At 52.7% G+C, this 17495-nt stretch overlaps 2 protein-coding genes across 9 annotated transcripts in view; one reads left to right on the top strand and one right to left on the bottom strand.

Annotated features, from left to right (window-relative positions):
- The window catches only part of RALGPS1 (Ral GEF with PH domain and SH3 binding motif 1), a 273218-nt gene that overhangs the window by 144987 nt on the left and 110736 nt on the right, over positions 1-17495 (top strand). The gene's annotated exons all lie outside the window — the stretch shown is intronic.
- Positions 1-17495, bottom strand: part of ANGPTL2 (angiopoietin like 2) — a 35076-nt gene that overhangs the window by 5871 nt on the left and 11710 nt on the right. For both annotated transcript variants that reach the window (XM_044264882.1, XM_044264883.1), the window contains exons 2-3: positions 14474-15381; positions 276-469 (exon numbers count right to left, since the gene is read on the bottom strand). In XM_044264882.1, the coding sequence (XP_044120817.1) occupies positions 276-469; positions 14474-15332 (1053 nt within the window). In that variant the 5' untranslated portion in view covers positions 15333-15381. The remainder of the gene's footprint in view (positions 1-275; positions 470-14473; positions 15382-17495) is intronic.

Here is a 17495-nt window from a genome sequence, read left to right as displayed (position 1 = left end):
TCCACGGGCCTGGTGGGGTCTGCACACCTAGTCCTATCTGGTAGCAGTGGCCAGCGGCAAGCAGGGAAGGGGCTGCAGCTCCCCACCATCCCTGGTGGCTTTGCAAAAATGACCCTGTCAGCGTCTTTCTCACCTCAGGTGTTTCTTGCGTGGGGCCACCAAGGCCCCGACGGTCAGCGTGCCCCTGCCCTCCACGTGGCTCTCTCACTGGGTGTCAGGCTCTGGGGGTGGCCTGGTCACCGAGTGGGCAGCACAGACAGGCCCGGGGTCCTCACCTTGTAGGTCTCCCAGTTCCTGAAGAAGTTGACAGAGCCGTCCAGGCGCCTCTGGATGACGGTCCAGCCCCCAGGGTCGTGTCTCTGGTCGCACCACACCTGCATGAGGCGGTTGGTGTTCTCCGGCTTCACCAGGTAGATGGAGCTGGTGTCATGGCCGTCCTCCAGGGCCTGCAGGCAGTCTCTCCACGGGCCTGGGGACACAGATGGGAGCACATCACAGATCTCCCCTGGCCATGGAGTCCCACTCTTGCCTGCCCTTCCCCGCCGGCTGTACCCCTGGGCAGGCACAGCCTCCAGCAGGGCTCCGGCTGCGAGCCGCAGGCCCGCCGTGAGAGGGGGCCGACTTTAGTTTTGTAAGTTTGAGAAATAATGTGATAGAGAGGCAAGAGTCCAGGGCTAGCGGTCAGGGTGCCTGGATTCCCAGGGTGCCTGGATTTTAGCTCTGACTGCATCAGAGCGTGATCTGGGCAAGCATTCTTACCTCTCCAGACTCTCCGTTTCCTCCGTTTTCCTGGCTTGTAGAAGGCACATCATATTTACCTCGCTCTGGGCCATCGGGGTGGCTGAGTTCAGTTGAGTGGCATTCCTGGAGTGGTTTATCTTTGAAGCTGGTCCTTTTGTGCCAAGAGTGTGCCTTCCAGCATGCAGGAGAGGGATCCCAGTGTGGATCAGCTCCGCCCCAGGCCGGGCGAGGAGTCACTGCTCTCCTGGGTCCCGACGGCTGAGGCTGGCCCACACCACCGCTGCTCTGACTCCACGCTTGCCTTTCCAGCGACAGTGCTAGGGACCGTTGTGGTCTCTACTGATGAACTCTCACGGAGTCACAGTGCCCAAGCAGGGTCCAGAATCCGGCCACGTAGCCAGAGATTTCAGGATGTTTTGAGATTGAGACACTGGCCTCCACAAACAGCTTTTCTGAAGGGGACCAGCCCTATTCAGCCCATCCATATATTTTCCAAAGGAAGCTCATTTAGGGCCACAGGCTCAGAGCTCATACATTCTGAGGTCACTGTCATATATGCAGGTCCACGGCCTCCTGGTCCCTGGCTGTCTTCTGACACTGAGAACAGATGGGTTCTGTGATTTTGTGGGACTTCACTGAGCTTGGCAGCCGGGTCAGAAGGCACGGGTGCGGCTGGGAATCTGAGAGCCACTGTAAGCCTCTCCCCACCCCCACCCCCCTTCTCCTTAGTGCTTTCCTGGATGTCGGTCTCACCAGCAAGAAGGTTGAAACGGGAGTCTCCAAGGTCCAAAGAAGCTAGGTTCTTCCTTGTTGATCTCAGGAACCTTCAGAAGTTTTTCAGAACTACATATTTTTTTGAAAAAAAAAATAATAAAATTGCCACAATTTGCCTCAGCCTCTCCAAAATAGTCCTCAAACCAAGCATGTTTAAGACCAAAAGTGCTAAGAAAGTTCCATCTTGTTCTATGAAGATATATGTATCTCCTATTTACTGAGCGCCAGCCCTGGCAGGTGCTGCGCTCCGTGGTGGAAGCCTAGGGCAGGTGGGGGCTGCTCTGATGTCCAGCAAGGGCGCACCGACCTTCTCGCCAGCCTTATTTCAACTTGAATTCCTGTGCATTCCTGTCCTTTCTCTTCTGCGTGTTAGGGAGGGGCCTCAGTGGCAGATGTACTCAGCTTTTCCCATGTAGATCAAACTTCTCAGATTCCTTCCTGGTTGTAGTTGGGCTTGTTTTAGTCCATGTATGATGGTTAAATGAGAAGTTTGGGATTTGGGGGTTTTGCTAGACAGCTCAGGTGGGCTTCTCCTGGACCCTTGCACTGTGTGTGAGCATCGCTGCCAGGAACCTCGTGGAAGGGCAGGAGTGGTCTTGATCACTCCTCTCTGCTCCCAGTACCTAATGAAGCACCCCGAGGAAAGGTCTGCGTAGGTGTTTGCCACGGACAGTTGACCCAAGGTACTCCTTCCTTCTCCAGGGAGAGCTTCTCACCCATTTACCTGTTCACTAGCCCTCTTCACCCTCAAGGGATGAGGCAGGGCCCCCAGCACTAGCCTGGGAAATGGTGGTGCAAGCGGCGGCATCCCTCTTTGCCTTGTGCTTCTTCTGTCCTGGGGAAGGGGAGCCGGACCTCCAGAAACAGCATTCAGGAAAGAGAAAAAACTTGTTCTTGTGTTCAGCCCCCAGCCCCAGGGACCAAGATGGAGAATAGGAGTCTGTCCCCGACAGCTGGAGCAGAGCACGCAGCGGGCGCGGGAGGGACCCGGCTCTTTCCCAAGTCCAAAGTGCAGGAAAGGCCGTTTGATGGGAATATGCTGGTGACAGAAAGTCCGGCAGAGGCCTGTCAAACATCCCCCGCCCCCCAAAATGAGCAGCGAGCCCTCCTACTGCAGGGCTGCTGCGGGGCTCTGGTGGGGCTCTCAGAGGGACAGCGTGGCTTGGAAGGAGGCGCCGTGTTGGGACAGGTTTTGGAGGCCACTGGGAAAGTGGGGGGTCCATCTCAGACGCCCAGCCTGAGCTGCTTTTGGGGATGCCATCAGTTGTTTCAGCTTTACTGTTGACATGTCTACAAAGAGCTTTTTTAAAGATAATATTTATTTATTTCAGAGATAAACAGCGTGAGCTGGGGGTGGAGGGGCAGAGGGCGAGGGACAGGCAGGCTCCCCACTGAGCTGAGAGCCTAATCAGGGCTCAGTCCCTGCGATCATGACCTGAGCCGAAGGCAGACGCTTAACCAGCTGAGCCATTTAGGTGTCCCAAGGGGTCTTTTTAAAAGCAGGTGTTTTAGGGGCCCCTGGGCGGCTCAGTGGTTTAAGTGTCCAACTCTTGGTTTCGGCTCAGGTCAGGATCTTAGGGCATGAGACTGAGCCCTGTGTCATGCTCCACACTTAGTGTGGAATCTGCTAGAGATTCTGTCCCCCTCCCTCTCCCTCCCCCTCTGGCCCTCTTCCTGCTCGCGCACGCTCTCGTTCTCGCTAATAAATAATCTTTTTAAAAAAAAAAAAAGCAAGTGTTTTAAAATGTGAGGTAGCTTGTAATCACCCATTTGACAGATGAAAAAGAGAAAGTATGGGGACATTAGGTGACAGCCCTGAGGTCATTTAGCTTATAGGGGACAGATCCAGTGTCAGAACCCAGGTGGTCTGGGTTTGGGGGGTCCAGAGCCCATAGTCTAAAGCTCTGTTCTTTTTCCTCAACCAGAGTGAACTCCAAGGTGGGGGACCAGGCTGACTTAATCTGTGTCCCTAGGACCATCTTTAATCTTTGCCCGTCAGCCAGGTTTAAAAAATAAAAATTTATACTTCTTTGTCAAGGTACGAATACCTTTCCAAAATCTTTATTGGTGATTTGTTTTTCTCCTTTGCTTACCTTTTGGTGTCCTTTGCCCATTTTCAACTATTTCTCTATCTTTTATAATGTAGAATTTTTTTTGTTTGTTTGGGCTTTTTTTAACCTTTAGGGCAAATCAGGCAGTTCTTTAAGGCTTTTAGGGATAGCATCCTCTGTAGAATCATGGAGTAGGAATAAACTAGTAGGGAGGTATTTAGTATTTTCTCTCGTTACAAAAAAAAAAAAATGCTCTGTGTCCCTTGCGCTCTGCACTTGGTGTGATACTCAGGACCCATCAGCTTTTATCCACGGCAGCCACAGTCCAGACAGTTTTCCCTTGGAAACCTTTGCAGAGCAGGACGCTAGCAAGCCTCTCTGCGCTGAAGCACGCCCTGTTCTTACACTGAAGGCAGCAGTGGCGAAGGTCAGAAAACTAAATGATGGACGAACATGCCTCAGACAGAATCCTTAGCCTGGAAAAGCTGGCAGTGGGAGAATGACCAAGGAGCAGAAAGTGAAGCAGCAAGACTGTCCCAGGTCTGACTCGGAATGTCCTGCTTTGATGAGAAACCTGCAACCGAGGTAAATACAGGAGTCAGGAGCCCTTGGCTCAAATCTTGGTGGCCTCGTTGCCTCACCATGTGTCCCTGGGAAGCTCCTTGAACCTCATTTTCTCCTCTTGTACCCAGGCGGGATGAGCCCGCCTGTTCTGGGGACCACAGGAGCCCAAGAGCACCCAGGGTGAGGTCAGCTGCAGCAGCTGCCAGCACGGGTTCTCTCGTTCTTTCCTGTGCCGCATGGAAGCTGCTGGTTTTGACATTGTCCACTCCCCACCTACCCGCAGCCACGCACACACAAGCAAGTTACCGTATTTGCTTTTGAATTTGCAAGACTAAATATACGATGATTTACTTAGTGGTAGATATTTTCCACAAAGCACATTTAAAAAGTTACTGCTCTAGTAGAGAGACACCCCCCCCCAAATAAACTGAAATGAAGAATGGAAATCTTTTTTGTCAATGAAACTGCATTTTCGGTGTTCAGTGGGCAGGGCTCGCCCTTCGGAACGGTGCAAAGTGCCCAGGCAGTATTTCGCTTGGCTCCTCTTCTGAAAGGGCAGCGTGGCCCGGAGCACCAGGCCAACACTAACTCAGCAGCACCAAGGCTCCTAGTGGAGCAGCACCCGACCTCATTGCTATAAAGACCATATTTACATTCTGGGCAGAGCTGTAGCTAGAACGTTCCACGTGAGGGGAAATGCAATCGCTATGGCTGAGCTGAGTCTGCGTGGTTCCTTAGAACACGGGGTACAGAGAGCACAAAGGACTAAGTCATGAGGCCTCAAGAAGAAGGGGTATGGGCAATGGAAACACAAAGTATGCAGGTCTTGGGTCCCCAAACCCCAAGGTCAAACCTGGTGAGTGTTGGAGTGATCGGCTTTGGGTGCCTGAGTCCTTCCCTGCTTCCTTCCTCCTCTCTGGGGCTCTTGCACACAAGGGATGTAGACTGCTAGGAAACCAGATGACTGATCCTGCGCTCAGTATTCCCAGTGAAGTGCCTTTCTGGGTCGGAGCCTGCAGCCAGGCCAGACCAATGTGTAACTGCCTCGTCCCAGTTTCCTCTCTGGGTCGGGGACAGACCAGCTCAGCCTGACCTGCCCACTCACGTCCTGTGGAGAAATGGGTTTATCAACTACATCCGCTGTCCGTGTAGCCCTCACTCCCTGCCAGGGAAACGTGGCCCCGTGAATATCTGACCCAGCTGGCAAGCTGCACCCTGGAGGCCGGGAGCTAAGGGGTGAGTTAGACAGTGATGGCTCTTCTCCCCGGCTGCTCCCAAGGCATGCAGAGGGAGCAGGATCCTTCCTGGCCATCAGCTGGGACCAGACCATGTGGCAGGCCAGTAGTCTGACTGGCCTCTTTGACTCATAAGGCCACGTCTTGGAGCTTGACCACCTGAGGCTGTGCAGCGGCCCTGTGGCCCATGGGAAATGTTCTAGGGATATTTTAGCTCGGACGTGGGCATTGGGGAGAGGCTTCTGTGATAGACACACGGCTTTTTCGTGAGAACGGTGTGCTGTTTTCAATTACTCTCGCTGATGATCTGTCTCCAGAAAGTCTTTTTGCCACTCCCTTAAACGTTTTTCTAACAGGAGAAATGACTAGTTGTTGAAACTGGATCTGGAATTTCCTATTCAAATTAATCCATCCAAGAGCCAGGGCACGTGGATTGCTTAGGTGTGAGCCCTGTCCTGGCCAGCATCGGGACTCGCTGGGTGTCCTGTGTGAGGGCAGGAGAGCAGATGCTTGGGGAGGGGGCTTGGCGAGGAAGGATTACGTGTGCTGCTTGAGCCTCGTTTATCCAGAAGGCTTGGGGAAATAATACTTTGGTTGTGAACAGACTTATTCTAAGTCAATCACCACTTTGCAGTGAAGCAGACTACAAAACAATAACCTAAACGCAGGAACAGCTGATGTGTTCCCAAAGACATCTCAGTTCCCACAGAGCCCGAGAGCTGACGTCATGGTTCTCGTTTCTGATCCTTCTGGGGAAAGGGTCCAAACACTCATGCCTGCTGTTGAGACCGTTTTAGTCTGCAGATGATGGGCACAGTGCCTGGGGCCAGCGGGCTTTTCAGGAGTTTATGAAAGTGCTTGGGGCCTAAAAAAATTTATTGGCTCTAAAATATGAAAAGAAAACTGCATAATCAAAATTTATAAGGATGTAATGAAATTTCTACAAAGTGGAACATCTTGTCAACTTCATTAATTGTTAAATTAAGTCTTCATAAAAATGTTATTACTTTTGAAAACAATTTGTAGGTTAGATTTTTCTCACTTCCCAAGAATTCCTGAACATGCCTAATGTTTGCTGAGAAATCAGAGCCAGCTGTAAATTAATTGTGTTACTCTTGGCCACATAATTTCAAAAGCAAAATTTAAAGAAATCCTTTCAAATGTTTTACAGTAAAAGTTGGATTAGATGTGTGTATTTCAGTGGCCGTGATACTGTGATACAGTCTGAGAACTCCTGAGTGAGAGGGCCCAGAGCCCTCGAGAGCTTCAAGGGCCCTGTTTCTCCCGGTTTGACCTTAAGATAAGCAGATACTGCAGCCCTGCTTCCCACAGACGCTTTCAAAAGCACCGTGCCCACTCCTGGGTTTCCACCAGTAACTCTGGGGAGGAGGGAAATACAGGCTTTAAAGCAATTTAAAAGAGAAATAGGTTGGCTCTGCAGGGGCTGTGGTAGACTCACTGTACGCGGAGATGGGACGGCTCCCTGTGGCTCCCGGGACTGGTGGGGGGGAAGCCCCGGGGCTCCCTGGGTTCAGTGGTCAGTGGCGCCCGAGGCTGCCTGCGGGAGGGAGGTCCCCGGACCTGGCGGTGGGCAGCGCGGGCGTAGCAGTGAGAATGGACAAGGCTCTCTCGGCCAGAGACTGATGGTTCCGCAAGCACATCATGGAAGAGCTCATCAGACCCACGATTTCCGTCCGCAGGTACTGGCCAGGTGGCCGGCCTGGGGTCTGCCAGCCTATGAACCTTTCTAAGAACTGCAGCCGGCTTGTGCTTACAGATCCTACGCTGGCCTTCACTGATCACCCTTTAATTTTTCAAATGCTCACGAAGCCCTCTTCATAGTCTTTCCTATAATTTTACTGGGGCTTAAGCCAATTGATACATAATTTCTAGGATCTCGTCCTTCCTTTTTCTGAAAAGAGAGCATTTGCCCAGCACCAAGCCTGGTCTCATTGACTTCTGGATGATTGTGGGTAGAGGTTCTGAGAGCTTCTCTGCCATGCCCTCAGCCTGCTCATCTCCTCCTCCAGGAAGCCCTCCCCAACCCCAGAAAAGTTACTTAACTCTCCTCGGGGTTCCCATACTGCTCGATATAGTTATCTCTACTGGAGCGTAGTAAGAATGATGACTGCCACGTATCTAGAGCCTTTGGCCTGTCAGATGCCTTACGTGCGCTTTCATTCCATCCTCACGAGGCCCCGCAGCACTGAGCGGACTAAGTCCCAGAGAGACTGCACGGCTGGACAGGGGAGACTGTGCGCTTCGAGCCCCCATCTGCCTTCCAGGCCTGCTGTTCCCTGCGGCGCCGTCTGAGTCTGTTTCACCGTGCCAGCACTGCTCAAGGTTCTGTCTCGTCGGTCTCTGGGATCCTTCTGGGCAGGAAGCCTCAGGGGCGAGATCGTGTGTCCGTCCTGCCAGTCTCTGCTCTAGAATGAGTCACTTTGTGTCCCACGTGCCTTCCCACATCTCCGTCTCCTCACCGCCGGGAGCTGTGTGCCCTTCGTCATCTTCATTCTGTTCTTCCCAGTTCGAGAACAGTGATGAGCCCATCTGGAAGCAGGGGATTATTGGGATCCAAACCCAAACCCGGGGGAGTCTGGATGGTCTCATAGAAAATCGGCACGTTGTTTTCTTTTGAAGGTTCTGTTCTTTTTGAACGTTGCTCCAGACAGACCACCAAAGATACCTTCATTTCAACAATCAGGGGGTGTTTTTTGTTTTTAAAAGCATTGCATTTGTCATTCAAATGAAAATCTTTTGCTTAACACAATTTCTCTGTATACACAGTAATTCTAACTTAAATTCTTGTATTAAAAATCTGTTCAAGGAAAATCACTTATTCTTTTGAAAAAAGGATTGTGAGACCAGTCCAGCTCCTGCGGCTGCACGGGCTCCTCCTGAGGCACAAAGCCAGGATCGTTAGGCTTCTTTTGAATGTGCCCTTCCCCAGTTCTCACAGGGGTCGCTAACGTCGAGACGTGACTTCTGGAAGGAGCAAGTGCACTGCCCGTTGCACTCAACAGACTTAACCACCTTCGTCTCAGATACCGGGTGTCTGATGCTACCGTCATTCTGCTTTATCGATCGTCCTTTTCTGGGGGAGCACCTCAGGGTTCTGATACGGTCTGCATAAATTCACCACAACAATCCATCTGTGCGGCTAGGGAGCCGGCTGCAGAGGCCTAAGCTCCAGGATTTTCCAGATTACTTTCAGTTTGCCAAGTGCCAAACTGTTGGGATTTCCAGGCCACAGTTGCCAGATCGCCGCTTTAAATAGGAACAAGTTGATCGTTTATCCCTTGGGACTGTGAAGAGCCTGAGCATTTAGCTGAATGTCTTCCCTGGAAAATGCCCGAGGAATAGAGTAAGGCTTGCCATCACACTGAAAAAGCTCTCCGTGATCCATTGCCTGAGGTATCCAAGGAGAAAAGAGAAAGCAAAGCTAGAGGGAAGATGTCCCACCTTGAACTCCAGCGGCTTTTGTTTATGAAGAATGCTAGCAAAGAATGCTCTTTGAAATGTCACTGGATTGCGTAGTTTGTAATGAATTTGAGCATCTTATTTTGTTCCACAGTAACATTTCAGACACAGGACAGCACAGTGCAGTGGAACACAGCACAGGCTCTGGAGGCAAGGGAGCTGGGTTGGGTTTTCTGTCAGCTTCCGGGAACTGAAAGGCAGAGCCCGACGGGGCTCCAGCCGCCCTCAATTCACATCCTCACCAATCCCAGATGCTCCTCCAGCCGCCCCCTCCCAGAGCTTCAGGTTCAGAAACCCAGTTGCCAGAGCTGGTCCCCACATCAGACCACCTGTTTTCTACCTGGATCATCAGTGCTTGACCTCCAGAAGGAGTGGAAGCCACAGTGTAACATATCTTGTGGTCGGCTTTAAAACCACAGTCTAACATACATATTTCTTACCTCACAGGGGGAGATAAAATATAGGAGGGAAAAACCATCTAGGAAAACACTCTTGTCCAAGGTGTCTGCACCTCCTTGGCCATAGGGCATCCGTCGGGGAGTAAGGGAGGTCTCTGTGTTCGCAGTGAAACAATGTGGTCGCCACCTGGTGTGGCCCCAAGGACGGAATGCATCTGCAGAATTTTATACATTTAGAGTTAGCGTCTATTTACAGAACTTTAGATTGCTGGACATTGAAATGCTGAATACAAACACACCCAGAGAAGTTGTTGACATTTGAGACAAATTAAAAATCAGATATATCTGCAGCCTTAGTTGGGTCCATTTACTGGAAGTTGGGTGCTTATTGTGTTTTCTGTGGGAGAGCTCAATTGTTTTAGGTACTCTGGGGTATGATGCTGACTCCGTTCTGCTGTATCTCTCTCTCTTTTTAAAGATCTTATTTATTTATGAGACAGAGATAGCGAGAGAGGAAACACAAGCAGTGGGAGTGGGAGAGGGAGAAGCAGGCTTCCTGCTGAGCAGGGAGCCTGATGTGGGGCTCGATCCCAGGACGCTGGGATCATGACCTGAGCCAAAGGCCGACGTCTAACAACTGAGCCACCTAGGTGCCCCATCTTTGTGTGTGTGTGTGTGTGTGTGTGTGTGAGATCTCAGGGTTGTGATGCAGTCTACTATGTAATTCACCACAACAGCCCATTTGTGTGACTGGGGAGCCAGGGCAGCTGGTTGGTTCGGTTGGCTCCTCCCAGGCATGATAGGGATGGGTTTGCAGTGACAGTGTCTTGCACTGTTAGCACTGTGAGAGTTCTAACGACAAATCTACCAGCTCTGTTCCCAGAGCTCTTTTACAAGGAGCTGCTTGGAACCTAGTACATGAAATAGTGATGGAGGGTCACGTCCAGACAGCTGGCACCTGAGGCCAAGTCAGGCATTTATAGAGTGATTTTCACACCAATTCCCCTCCAGCCTTTCCCTGGAAACGTGCAGTGTCTGGGAATGGTTAAGACAGACTTGGGTTTGAGCCCTGGCTGAGCCACTCACTAGCTGTGTAGTCTTGGCTGAGTTACTTAACCTCTCTGAACCTCGACATCCTGGAAGTTACATTTCAGGGACTGATTCTGGCTCTGCTACTGACAGGCTCTGGGGTGATAAGGCCCCTAACAAGCTCTTTTATGATTTTATGGTCCGTTCTTTATCCACTGAGAAACAAACTAAGCTGATTATGTTCTCAGGAGAGAAAACAGCTAGAATTGCCTACTCTTTTTGGTTTTTAAGGATTTGTTTCAGGCAGGGCCTTGCTGTGGCAGCTGGTCCTAATACTGCCTTTCCTCCTCTGATCACTCTCGAGGGTGGGTGCCATGAGGAGGGCTGGCCTGTGCATGGCTGAGAGCCGGGGGACGGTGTCCCTGACCTCCCAGACCATCTTGGGGGAAGGCCAGCACTGAGGCCCACCCTGTCCATTCCTGGGCCTTTTCGTGACTCCTTCAGCCTTTCTCTTTAGCAAACCTGATTGATGCACATGTACGTGTGCGTGTGCGTGCGTGTGTGTGGAGAAGGAGGTCAGGGATGTGTGAATAAGTGGAGAGGAAAAGAGGAAGGGCAGGTGGCAGCAGCTGTATCTCTGGGAGAATGGGCCACAGCCTGGACCCTTTGGCCTTGGCCTCATCAAAGCATCATCCTAACTGAAATGCCCCAGGTCTGGCCAGACCCAAGAGAGGTGGGACGGAACCCAAGTCAGACACCAGGGAAGCCAGGAGCTGCCTGGACCTCCCTCCCTCAGGCTCTCGGCGGCTTGGCCTGGGGCCAGCCTGTTACTGTCTGGCTGGGAACAAGCTAGTGAGTGCAGCTCCAGATAAGCAGCCATGGCTCCCTCAGTCCCGTGGAGAAGGGTGTGCTGTGGGCTGAGTGGCCCAGACGAAGAGGGAAAGAGGTTCTGGGATGAAAGATTTAGAAACTGCCAACTCATGCACACAAAGGTGTTTCTGGCTGAGTGATGTCCTTGGGAACAAAGGATCTTGTGGGTAAGTGCACAGAAGAAGGTTTTGTCTTCCAGGCCCAGAACCTGCCTGCGAGCTCTCAGTACAGGCCTGATAAGGCTCCCTGCCTATTGGCTGAGAGGGGCTGTTTGCCTTTTCCTCACAGTATAGTCCCAAGCCCAGGAAAGGACCGGGCCCTCCCTGCCCATTCAGCTTGCAAGGCCAGGTCTGGCTGGTAACACCTTGGGTAGGGGCTCAGTGGGGACATGGGTCATGGGAAATCAACAATCACTACCAACATTTGGAAGAACTTTGCTTAAAAAAAAGAAAAGGATAAATTATAGTGCATTTGTCATTTCTATAGAAGGAAGGTCACTGCCACTGCCTCCCATGTCAGGTGCTTCCTGAAGCGGGACAGAAAGTGGGTTGGGTGCATGCAGGCCCCTGGGATGCACACAGCCCACACTGGACTATGACCGTGAGGAAGCGGCATCAAACCATTGGTGGTGCCAGGACTAGGGCCGTGACCTGGGGACTTTGCACAGACTCTTCTCCTTCGGGGATGCGCTAGTAACCCTGTTTCCCAACTGCTTGGTCTGCCCGGTAAACTCTTACAAATCGTTCAAGATGCAATACAGGAGTCCCATCTCTGTCCAGCTTCTCCCTTCTCTTCCAGGCAGACTCAGTCATGTGTGCCACCTCCGTGTCCCACAGCCCATCATTCGCTGCTCTGCAGGGTCCTCAGCACACTGGGATGTCACCACAGTGACTGCACAGCTCATGATTTCCACTGCAGTCCTGCTTTCAGGTACTCTGTTATGCAGGTCCCATCAGTTCTTACAACATTCTGGAAATTCTGGCCTTGATGGCTGCTCCGTCAAGGAAATCCTTCGTTACATCTGATGTGCCGATTTGGGGGGATAGAACCCATAGGCACTGTGTAGGCCCTTGTGCATTCACGCATCTGCTACCTCCCCCAGACCGAGTTCCTGAGGTCAGGATCAGAGCTTTCACAGGCTCCCCCCAGCCTGGCTCCATGACGGGCACAGAGCAGGTGCGCTGCCCCACATGACGTAATATCACATGCCTGACTGCACTGCGTTTCCACAACAACCCTGCGGTATTGTAACTCCTGTCCCCATTTTACAGAGGGAAAAATGGTGGCTCAGGGGAGCAAAGTAACTTCCTCACAAGCAAACCACTACTAAGAGGTGGGTGCAAACCTCGGTCTTTCGTTCTTTTGAAGATTTTATTTATATGACAGAAAGAGAACAAGCATGGGGAGCGGCAGGCAGAAGGAGAGGGAGAAGCAGGGTTCCCACTGAGCATGGAGCCTGATGTGGGGCTTGATCCCAGGACCCTGGGATCATGACCTGAGCCGAAGGCAGACGCTCAACCGACTGAATCACCCAGGCGCCCCAAGCTAGGTCTTCTTACACTATTATTACCCTTTCAGCTCAGTTCAAGCTCAGGGATGTCCTGAAATCATTGACTCAGAATCCAGAGATGCTAAAGCGAGAGGAGGTCTGTTGGGTAGCCACTGAGGTCTGCCAGACACTAGGAGTATGACTTTCAGTGGAGTCTTCATTTGGTCCCCAAGGGCACGTCTTACCCTCTGGGCGTTCTGTCAAGACATATTAGCGTACTCTGCCCTGTCTTTTGGAGCTTCTGATTTAAAACAGACATATGCACACATGAGCCAGTCATCTGCTGTAGAATGCCAGCACTAAAAAGGGACTGTTTATTTACTTCAATCTCCTTGCCTTAAGATAAACCAAAACGGAAGGAAACTGAGAGCTACCATGTACTGAGACTTTTCATGGGCCCAGCGCCACTCCAGACACTTTTCTTTTTCTTTTTCTTCTTTTTTGCAGCATTTCCTCTCATCTTTGGGTGGGCATTATTTTAATCTATCCCCAGTTGTCAGATTGAAACAGGAAACAGAGGCTCTGCAAGGTGACTTGCCTGATATCCCAGAGCTAATCGGTAGGGGAATCAGAATTTGAATCCAGGTCAGTCCGTTCAAAACATGTGTTCTCAACCCGCGACGCAGCAGAGGGCCTTCCTATGGGCTGTGAGGTGCTGGAGGCGGGTGCTCCCCGCCGCAGACCTGCCAACAGTGTTGCCCTCGTCTTTGCATGGGTCACCCCCTTTCTGGAATTAGCAAGAAGCTGCTCTTCCCAGTACTGTGGTTATTTTCAGAAGTGTGAAATAAGTGTAAATCAGGGTGTTTTCAGTAAAAATATCTCCCCACTTACACAACAAAGTGGTACCCAAATCACTGACTTGGAGCAAATATGTGGTTAGTTCTTGCAAAGATCAGTCCAGTTCTCGCCTGACAGCCCATATGGAAGGCTCACAGGGGCCTGGATGAAGGAGAGGCTGAGCTTCAAGAGGCTGGGCTCATGCTCCCCGCAGAGCCCCAGAGCACAGAGGAGTCAGCCCTAGAAGGCCTGAATTCAAATCCAGCCCTAGAAGGCCTGAGGATCCTGAGCCTGTGAGCAAGTTGCTCTTCTTTTCCGTAAACCTTCCACAAGGAGTGCCCAGTGCTGGTACTCTGGTCAAGCTTCAGAACATGCCAGCAACCCCTTTCCTCCCGCATAATGATACGTGAGAATTACCACATTTAAAGATGAAGCGTGTATTTAGGAGTTTATGGAATTGTCACTGAAAAGTCGAGACAGCGGCAGACTCTAGCAAATGCATGGGCTTCGGAAGGTACTCCTTCCCACCCCCGGCGCCTACAATGTGTTTATCCTACTTGTGCCATGATAACACTTTCCTTTCCTTTGGCTTCTTGTTTCTTTGGTGAGTATTTACCGATTGCCAGATCTGTGCCAGGCGCGGTACGAGAGCCGCACCTTGCAGGAGAGACATCCTGTTTGCCAGCACAGGGCATCTCAGCAGAGCCCAGAAAACTACAGGCCTGGGGCTTGTTCCCATCCGAAGCCAGAGAACATTTGTTCTCTTCTGAGACTCTCCCCGTTTCCTGGTTCTACTTTGGAGCACCCATCTAAGGAACATGGGCACCCCTCACCCTAGCGGCTACCGGGCCTGGGCCCAAAGGATCGCTGCGGGGATTGTGCAAGTCTGTTGGCCCGGCTTCAGCTCACCGTGGCTTTTCCCCCACTTGTGTTCTCAGCCGAGGGAAGCCTGGCGCCTGGCTCTGAGGCCCCCGATGGAGCAGGCTCCCTCCCAGGGGGACTTACCGGATGGCTTGTCTGTGGAAGACGGGAGGCTGGTGAGGGTGGGCATCGTGGGCAGCGGGGGAGGCAGCACCTTCAGGTTCTGATCACTCTGAATCTCGTTGGTGGAGATCTGATTGATGATGCGGTTGTAGGGGGGCGGCTGGTAGACCCGGGGCGGGGTGGCCGGGGGTGGCTGGGGCACGGGCCTGGCCGCCGGCACCCGCTGGCAGTGCTCCTCCAGCTGCGCAATGATCTCGGACTGGTTGTGGGCCAGCGTGGCCAGGTGCTGGTACTTGTGCTCCAGGTCCTTGTACTTGCTGGCCAGCTGCAGCATGTCGGCCGTCTGGTTGAGGATCCGGTTCTCCAGCTGGGAGAGCTCCAGCGCGTTGTCCCGCTTGCGGATGATCTCGTGCAGCAGCTGCATGTAGAGCTGCGTGACCCGCGAGTTCATGTTGCGGCTCTCCTTGCGCAGCAGCTTCACCTCGCTGACGATGCCGCCGTCCACCTCCACCAGCTGCTGCAGCGTCTCGATCTGCCGCTTCTGCTTGAGCAGCTCGCTGTTGAGCAGCTCCAGCTCCTGCTTGTGCACCCGGTTCTCCAGGAGCACCTCGGGCTCCTTGGAGTTGACGCAGATGGCGCCCGTGACCCGCTGCTGGGGCACGATGAAGGTGTAGGTGCACTTGTCCGAAGACTCGCCGGCCCGCTTGTACCTGTTCAGGTAAATGAACTCGCCGGGCGAGCCCTCCTCGGCGCCCTCGAAGCCTTCCTTCCCGCCCGCAGCGGCGCCCTCGAAGCCTTCCTTCCGGCCCGCAGCAGCGCCCACGGCAGCCAGCCACCCCAGCCACCCCAGCCACCAGTACGTCACGCACGGCGGCCTCATGGTCCTTGCGAAATGGTGGTTCCTCTTGGCGAACAGAGCCTAGGAAAGCCTGAAAGTAAACAGGAGGGAGATTCAGTAACACTGTTGTCACTGCCAGTGGCCTGTGCCACGAATGAGCTCAGCCTTCTTGCCAGGCAGATCTCTCCAAAGACGCAGCTTCAGGAGGGAGCCCTTCCGGAAGCTGCAGGAGGAGACAGGCAGGCCTCAGCAGAGGTAGAGAGGAAACGGGAGGGGACCGGGGCATCGGAAGGCAGGAGGCCACAGCCCTGGCACTCCCGGAGCCAGCCCCGAAGCCCAGCCCCCTCGCGATCTCCTGGCCCAAGCCTGAGAGCCACGGGAGGGCAGCTCAAAGCTGGGGCAGGGAGGCAGAGGAAGGCTTGTCTGGTCTCCTTTCTCCGCCTCCTTTCTCTGCCCTCCCTCCCACCCCGTTCGACACGTTCGTAACCCCCTGGGCTTTGCCGGTGTGGCACCGGTCACAGTTGTGCATAGGGGTTCTGTGTGATCTTCGCTACTGGACTCTGCACTCTATGAGGGCAGGCGCTGTGGCTGATTCCATCCTGTGTCCCCAGGATGCTGCACTAACAAATATTTGTTAAATGCTCGAATCACAGGGTACGGCATGGAATGTGTTCAGTTGGTAGCGGACAGTGTCAGTGGGAGGATGCGTCCAGCTACATGGCTTTGGTCTGTGTGTTAGAGACAAGCTAAAGAGCCCAGACAGGAACAAACAACCGAGCTCTTGTAAATCCAAACATCTGCAGGAGCCAGTGACTGCAAGGCCCTGCCGTCACAGCGTGATTACAGCCGGCGGAAGCGGAAAACAGACACGTGTCTCTGGAGTTGTTTCAGTTCTGCTCTTGGACCATTTGTTCCTTCACCAGATAGCCATCCAGCATCCGTGGTGTGCCAGGCAGCATGCCGGCTGCTGGACAAACGGCTGCAAACAGCCCAGAGCCAGCCCTGCCCTCACGGGCCTCACACTCCACAGCCCTGAAGAGCCACAGAGCAGCAGTAACATGTGGTGTGAAAGGGTAGAGCAAAGAACTGACCTAATCGGACGATTCGAGAAAGCTTCCCTGAGAAAGTGACCTTTACAGTGACCCCTTGAGGGATGAGCAGGAGTTGGCCGGGCCAAGAGGGAGGGGACGGACGTGCACAGATCCCTCCTCTCGCCTACTCAAGGACACTGCTCGGGCATTTCTCCCCCATCTCTCCTGCATGATCACATTTTTCCTATAATCATGCTGTTACTTCTTTCAAAGAAAATCAATCCTCTCTTGATCTCACATCCCCCTCTCCAGCTACTGTTCCATTTTTCTGCTTCCCATTTTAGCAAAACCCCCTGGAAGGGTTGTCTGTACTCAGTTTCCAGAAAGCGCCTCTCTTCCTGTTCTCTCTTGAGCGTACTCCCATCAGGCCGGGCCCCTCCCCTCCTCCAAGTACTCTGGACAGGGTCACCGGTGGCCTCACTTGCCAGGCCAAATGGCTTGTTCTTGGTCTTCATTAGTACTTGCCTCTCCACACGGGGTGATGTGGTCAATCACTCCCTTCTTAGACTTCCTTTCCTGAAGATCACCCTTTCCTCCTTTCTCATTGGCTGCCCTTTCTGTCTCCTTTGCTGGTTCTTCCTCCTGTTCCTGTCCTGGGGGACCCAGAGCTCAGTCCTCAGACCTCTTGTTTATGTCGGTGATCTCATCCGGTCTTGTGACTTTCAGGCTCTGCTAACTCCCACATCTATTTCTCCAGCCCAGACCTCCCCCTTTGACTCCAGACGCATACATCCAACTGCCCCTTTGACATTTCCACTGGACCATCCACTAGGCATCTCAGACTTAACCTACTTAACCTGTCTGGAAGCAAACTGGTGTCCCCACACCTCCGTCCAAACATGCTCAGCCTGGTTTCTCCTACATTAGTAAATGGCAACTTGGCTCTTCCAGTTGCTCAGGCCAGCAACTTTGAAGTCCTCCTTGATTCCTCTTTTTTTCATATCCTGCATCTAGTTCACCACCAAATTGTAATAGCAATATCCTGGGCATATTCTCAGAATCCTGCTGCTGCTCCCTGGTACAATCCACGTTCTCCTCTCACCTGGACCTGGCCGTCTGCTGTTGGACCTGTTCCTGCCCTCGGTCCTCAGCCCAGCAGCCAGAGTGACCCTTT

This window comes from Neovison vison, chromosome 9 (assembly GCF_020171115.1).
Source record: "Neovison vison isolate M4711 chromosome 9, ASM_NN_V1, whole genome shotgun sequence".
In the NCBI taxonomy this organism is placed as follows: domain Eukaryota; kingdom Metazoa; phylum Chordata; class Mammalia; order Carnivora; family Mustelidae; genus Neogale; species Neogale vison.
The sequence above is the reverse complement of the archived record's forward strand: the minus strand, read 5'-3'. Positions and strand labels throughout refer to the sequence as shown.